Below are 6,731 nucleotides of genomic sequence, written 5' to 3'. Positions count from 1 at the left end.
ATATCCTGAGGATTAGTTTAGTGGGATGAGGAATGTGCCTAGGTGAATCAAAAGAACACGAAAAGCTAACATGGGTGGCGCCTGTGGCTCATTGGGTAGTGCGCCGGCCCCATATACCAGGAGTGGCGGGGTTCAAACCTGGCCCCAGCTGAAATGCAACAACAGCAAAAAATAGCCAGGCATTGTTGTGGGCACCTGTAGTCCCAGCTACTTGGGAGGCTTAGACAAGAGAATCGCCTAAGCCCAAGAGTTGGAGGTTGCTGTGAGCTGTGTGATGCCATGGCACTCTACCGAGAGTGATAAAGTAAGACTGTCTCTACAAAAAAAAAAAAAAAAAGAAATTAAAAATAAAAGCTAACATGCTTAGGAAACAGGAAGAAACAAATAGAAATTTATCTAACTTCATTCTTTTGGTTATTTTCCTGAAACTAAAAGTCACTCGTTGCAGGAATTGTTGGTATTAGGAGCAAGGTGGTCCATAACATCAGCCCTAACAAAAACATCTGCCAGGTTTGGCAGCCTTGGCACACTGGTTACAGCTCCAGCCATGTGCACCAAAGTTGGTGGGTTCAAACCTGGCCCAGGCCAGCTAACCAACAATGACAACTGCAACAAAAAATACCCGGGCATTAGGGCAGGCGCCTATAGTCCCAGCTACCTGGGAGGCTGAGGCAAGAGAATTGCTCGAGACCAAGAGTTTGAGGTTGCTATGACCTGTGACAGGACTCTACCAAGGGTGACAGTGAGACTCTGTCTCTCGGAAAAAAAAAAAGTCTGAATAGCAAACCGTTCAGAGAGTGCTATTTAAGGGATAATACCTAAGGATCTATGAAGAAGAGATGAATAAGGGACAAAAGCTTGGGTGCTTGGGGGCAAATTTCATTCATAATCTGTGTTTTCCACAGTCCCTGCTTCCTGAGATTGTGGTGTTGGGAGGGGTGACAAGCCAGTCTGTGTGGCTCCAGTTTCTGAGGATCTGCCGGGTGCTGCGGTCTCTCAAACTCTTTGCACGATTCCGTCAAATTCGAGTTATTATTTTGGCCCTGGTCAGGGCCCTCAAGGTGATTTGATTGTTGCAAGCTAAAGCAGAGGGGAAAAGTGGATAAATACAGGGGTTTAATATTTAATATGAAACAAGTCTGGGTATGTCAAAGAAGGCAGCAAAAAGTCCTGTGAAATGTGATTGACAAGAAGGAGCTGGGGACAGTTGCTGTGGTTCAGAAATGACTGGGCTCAGGAGCAAAAGGGAGGATTTGGTGGGGGATTTCCAGGTGGGCTTGACTGGGCTGTCAGTGGAGATCAGCCTTGTTTCGCCCATCTCTGACTTGAAGTCATGACCTCTAGAGCATGACCTTCCTCCTGATGTTGCTGCTCATCTTCTTCTACATTTTTGCTGTGACTGGTGTCCACTTCTTCGCAGAGTATACCCGTTCAACTCGCCAGGACCTGGAGTACCACTTGTTCTTCTCGTAGGCAGGGCTGGGGGAAGCCTGGGTGAGGGCAGAGAATTTAGGTAAGAGACCAGGAAGCTTATCCAAAGTATAGTAATTCAAAAAGTATTGTCTATTCCAAGAAATTGGAATAGAACATAAATAAGGAGGAAAAAGTGAAAGCAGTGAGTGGTATTAACTCTAATCTTGGGTAGGGCATCTAGTTCTGCATTTATTCTGGGTTTTGCAAATTCAAACTCACTCTTAATCAACCTTTCCCTCCCTCCCTCCCTTCTCCTTCTTCCTTCCTTCATTACTTCTTTCCTTCTCACTCTCTCTCTTTCTTTCTTTTCTCTGAGATACGGTCTTGCTCTGTCCCCTGGGCTATAATGATGTCATCATAGCTCACAGCAACTTCAAATTCCTGAACTCAAGCAATCCTTCTGCCTCAATGTCCCAAGTAGCTGGGACTACAGGTGCACACTACACCCAGCTAATTTTTCTGTTTTTTTGTAGAGACAGGATCTCATTTAAAAGTAAAATCCAGGCCAGCTATGGTGTTTCATGCCTGTAATCCTGGCACTTTGGGAGGCCAACATGGAAGGATCCCTTGAGCTCAAGAGTTTAAGACCAGCCTAAATAAGAGCAAGACCCCATCTCTATTTTTATTTATTTTTGAGACAGAGTCTCACTTTGTTACCCTTGGTGGAGTGTGGTGGCGTCATAGCTCACAGCAACCTCAAACTCTTGGGCTCAAGTGCTTCTCTTGCCTCAGCTTCCCAAGTATCTGGGACAATAGGTACCTGCCACAATGCCCAGCTATTTTTTTTTTTTTTTTTTAGAGACAGGATCTCACTCTTGCTCAGGCTGGTCTCAAACCTGTAAGCTCAGGAATCCACCTGCGTTGGCTTCCCAGAGTGCTAGGACGACACCATTGTCCTAGCACATCACTACTTTTAAAAAGGGAAAAATTAACTGGGCATTGTATTGGGCATCTGTAATCCCAGATAGGTGGGAGGCTGAAGCAAAAGGATTGCTTGAACCCAGGAATCTGAGGTTTCTGTGAGCTAGGCTGATACCTCTAGCCTGGGCTACAGAGTGAGACTCTGTCTCAAAAAAAAGAGAAAAAAGTAAAATCCAGGGGCAGTGCCTGTGGCTCAGTGGGTAGGGCGCCAGCCTCATATACTGAGGGAGGTGGGTTCAAACCTGGCCCCAGCTAAACTACAACAAAAGATTAGCCAGGCGTTATGGCGGATGCCCATAGTCCTAGCTACCCCGGAAGCTGAGGCAAGAGAATAGCCTAAGCTTAGGAGTTGGAGGTTGCTGTGAACTGTGACACCATAGCACTCTAGCAAGGGCGATAAAGTGAGACTGTCTCTTTAAAAAAAAAAAAAAAGAAGTAAAATCCACCTAAGATCTCTGTTTAGAAAATACTGATTGCTAGAAGAAAATCAACTTAAATTTAAGTAGATAATACTATTTATGAATTAAACCCAATCTTTTTTTTTTTTTGAGACAGAGTCCCCCTATGTTGCCCATGGTAGAGTGCCATGGCATTACAGCTCACAACAACCTCAAACTCTTGGGCTTAAGAGATTCTCTTGCCTCAGCCTCCTGGGACTGCAGGTGCCTGCCACAACGCCTGGCTATTTTTTCATTGTTGTTGTCATTGTTTAGCAGGCTTGGGCTGGGTTCAAACTCGCCAGCCCTGGTGTATGTGGCCAGCACTCTAAGCCCTGAGCTATGAGCACCGAGCCAATTGAATCTAACCTGTCAACTCTCAGGTTTCTCTTAGACTCTATAAAAATATTGAGTTAGGAAGGTCCTAGAATTCATCTTATACAAGCCCTGATGTTTTCAATAAATTGTATATGGGGAACTAAAAGGGAAAGAATGAAAATTTATATATCTTTCTAGTAGAGTTTTTATCACATAGTCTCATGAAAGTATCAATTTTTATTAATTTTTAAATAACTTATTTTATAATCTTTAATATTACCTATTCACAATCTATTCATCATTTTTAAATAACTATTATTAATTTTATAGTCTTTTTATTTAATTTTATAATCTTAAATACTACCTATTGATAAGCTATTCATCATTATCCATTATTTGGGATCACATATGTTTATGTCACATATCCATCCCTACTTGCCTATCAGTTCATACCAGTGAAATAAATAGAAATGATGGCTCGGCGCCTATAGCTCAACCGGCTAAGGCGCCAGCCACATACACCTAAGGTGGCGGGTTCGAATCCCCAGCCCGGACCCGCCAAACAACAATGACGGCTGCAACCAAAAAATAGCCGGGCGTTGTGGCGGGCGCCTGTGGTCCCAGCTACTTGGGAGGCGGAGGCAGGAGACTCGCTTGAGCCCAGGAGTTGGAGGTTGCTGTGAGCTGTAATGCCATGGCACTCTGCCCAGGGGGACAGCTTGAGGCTCTGTCTCAAAAAAAAAAAAAAAAAAAAAAAAAATAGAAATGATGTTTGGTAAATTTACGAGTAATCTTCTATTAAGTAGAAACCAAGGAGAAGAGAAGAATGACCTTAGGAAAAATTATATCTCATTGGTGATTCATTCATCTTTTAAAAATTGAATCAATACCTATTTATTGAGTTGTCACTAAGCACCAGGACTAATGGAATAGATTATTCATAACAAGGGAAAATTTAATAAAACAATTTCAGAGTCAAGAATGGGCCAAGCAAAAAGGCTCATGCCTGTAATCCTAGGACTTTGGGAGGCTAAGATGGCAAGATTACTTGAGGCCAGGAGTTTGAGATCAGCCTAGACAACATAGTGAGAACCTGTCTCTGGCGCCTGTGGCTCAAAGGAGTAGGGCGCCGGCCCCATATGCCGGAGGTGGCAGGTTCAAACCCAGCCCTGGCCAAAAACTGCAAAAAAAAAAATAGCTGGAGAAGGTGACACATGCCTGTGGTCCCAGTTACTTCGTAACCTGAGGCAGGAAAATCAGTTGAGTCTCAGATTTGGAGCTTGCAGTGAGCTATGATCAAGTAACTGCACCACAGCCTGGGAGGCAGAGGAAGACCCTATCTCAAAAACAAACAAAAAATCCTGAAGAATGATAAGCTAGAAATTTAGTATGGTAGAAGAGGGAGCCAAAATCAGAGCAAATTACAAAGAAATGTTCTTTTGTTGCTTTAAAAGTAAGAATGATAACAGTTTCTGAGATGTTTAGATCTCTACTTCTATCTATTCACATGCCTTTTACTTTAGTGACCTGATGAATTCCCTGGTGACAGTGTTCATTCTCTTCACCTTGGATCATTGGTATGCACTGCTTCAGGATATCTGGAAAGTGCCTGAAGTCGGCCGCCTCTTCAGCAGCCTGTATGTCATCCTTTGGTTGTTGCTTGGCTCCATTATTTTTCGAAATATTATAGTGGCCATGATGGGTAAGCATAGAGGAGATGAAATTTGGTGGGTAGGGTGGTTGGGAAGAAATTAGTCTGAAAGCTGGCATTGGTGGATTATGGGGAAAGAACCTAGTGTAGCAGGGAGGCTTGGGTCCTGGAATGGATATTTCTCTTGGTTTCTCCCAAGCCAAGTCCTCTCCCCAGGTCTAGTCACTACCATCTCCCAATCCCTGATGGCCCTTTGGGGCAGTTACTAATTTCCAGAATATCAGGAAAGAGCTGAGTGAGGAGATGACACATCTGGAAGTTCAGCACAAAGCTGACATATTCAAGCGTCGGATTATCCAGAGGTCTGATTCCCCATTTTCTTTCTTTCTTTCTTTTTTTTTTTGAGACAGAATTTCAAGCTGTCACCCTGGGTAGAGTGCCATGACATCATAGCTCACAACAACCTCAAACTCTTGGGCTTAAGTTATTCTCTTGCCTCAGCCTCCCAAGTAGCTGGGACTACAGGTGCCCACCACAATGCTCAGCTATTTTTTGGTTGTGGTTATCATTGTTGTTTGGCAGGCCCAGATTGGGTTCAAGCCCACCAGCTCCAGTGTATGTGGCTGGCACCCTAGCTGCTGAGCTACAGGCGCCAAGCCCCAGCTATTTTTTTTTCTTCCTTTTTAGACACAGAGTCTCACTTTGTTGCCCTTGGTAGAGTACCATGGTGTCACAGCTCACAACAACCTCCAGCTCTTGGGCTTAGGCGATTCTCATTCCTCAGCCTCCTGAGTGGGACCACAGGCGCCCGCCACAACGACTGGCTATTTTTTGTTGCACTTTGGCTGGGGCTGGGTTTGAACCTGCCACCCTCGGTATATGGGGCCGGTGCCCTACTCACTGAGCCACAGGCAGTGCCCCAGCTATTTTTTTGGTTGTAGTTATCTTTGTTGTTTTAGCTGGCCCAGGTCGTGTTCGAACCCACCAGCCTTGGTGTATGTGGCCAGCACCCTGCCCATTGACCTATGGGTGGCACCTGATTCCCCATATTCAAATCCAACTTTATTTCTCACGGGTTTCCTGAGCTCGTTTCCCATTTTTATTCCTTGGCCTTGACCCCACTTCTGTTTGTGAGAGAATATTTGCTCCCAAGGTTAAGAATTCTCTAGCTCTAGAACAGTGGTTCTCAATCTTCCTAATGCCACAACTCTTTAATACAGTTCCTGTAGGTCATGACTCACAGGTTGAGAACTGCTGCCTTAGAATATTGCCTGATTCTTCACCTGCTGTGGGGACTCCTCCATTCTTTTTTTTTTTTTTTGCAGTTTTTGGCCAAGGCCGGGTTTGAACCCTCCACCTCTGGCATATGGGGCCATCACCCTACTCCTTTGAGCCACAGGCACCACTCTCCTCCATTCTTTTTTTACACCTTGACTACAATTTGTTTTCTCCACTCAGATTTGTTTACTTTCTGATTTGAATTATTATTTTTTTTGAGACAGAATCTCACTATATTGCCCTCAATAGAGTGCCATGTAGCTGGGACTACAGGCGCCTGCCACAGGGCCTGGCTACTTTTTGGTTGTAGTTGTTGTTCAGCATGCCAGGGCTAGGTTTGAACCCATCAGCTTCAGTGTATGTGGCTGGTGCCCTAGCCTCTGAGCTACAGGTGCTGAGCCCTGATTTGAATTCTTTAGCTTGGCTCTAGCTTTCTTCACTCTCTTGGTTTTTTTCCTTTGCAGGAGACAAAACCTGTCCCCTGAGGCAATCAGGTCAAGCCATAGCAAAATGGATACCAGGTAAGCAGTGTATATGTGAGCTGGGATTAAACACATGAAAGAGGAGAGTGTAGAAAACCAAAGATGAAGATTGGTTTTAAAAGAGAATTCATTCATTCAGTAACTATTTGGTTTTTTTTTTTTTTTTTTTTT

The 6,731-nt window shown here is 44.2% G+C and overlaps 1 protein-coding gene across 4 annotated transcripts in view; it reads left to right on the top strand.

The window, feature by feature from the left end:
- The window catches only part of CATSPER2 (cation channel sperm associated 2), a 23,715-nt gene that overhangs the window by 9,482 nt on the left and 7,502 nt on the right, over positions 1–6,731 (top strand). For 3 of the 4 annotated variants that reach the window (XM_012806388.2, XM_023514317.1, XM_023514319.1), the window contains 5 exons: positions 906–1,061; positions 1,345–1,469; positions 4,673–4,851; positions 5,063–5,162; positions 6,543–6,599. In XM_012806388.2, the coding sequence (XP_012661842.1) occupies positions 906–1,061; positions 1,345–1,469; positions 4,673–4,851; positions 5,063–5,162; positions 6,543–6,599 (617 nt within the window). The remainder of the gene's footprint in view (positions 1–905; positions 1,062–1,344; positions 1,470–4,672; positions 4,852–5,062; positions 5,163–6,542; positions 6,600–6,731) is intronic. The other variant, XM_023514318.1, reaches the window with a different exon arrangement.

This window comes from Otolemur garnettii, unplaced genomic scaffold (assembly GCF_000181295.1).
Source record: "Otolemur garnettii isolate 467f Iridium unplaced genomic scaffold, OtoGar3 scaffold00050, whole genome shotgun sequence".
In the NCBI taxonomy this organism is placed as follows: domain Eukaryota; kingdom Metazoa; phylum Chordata; class Mammalia; order Primates; family Galagidae; genus Otolemur; species Otolemur garnettii.
This window is presented reverse-complemented; position numbering and strand designations above follow the sequence as displayed.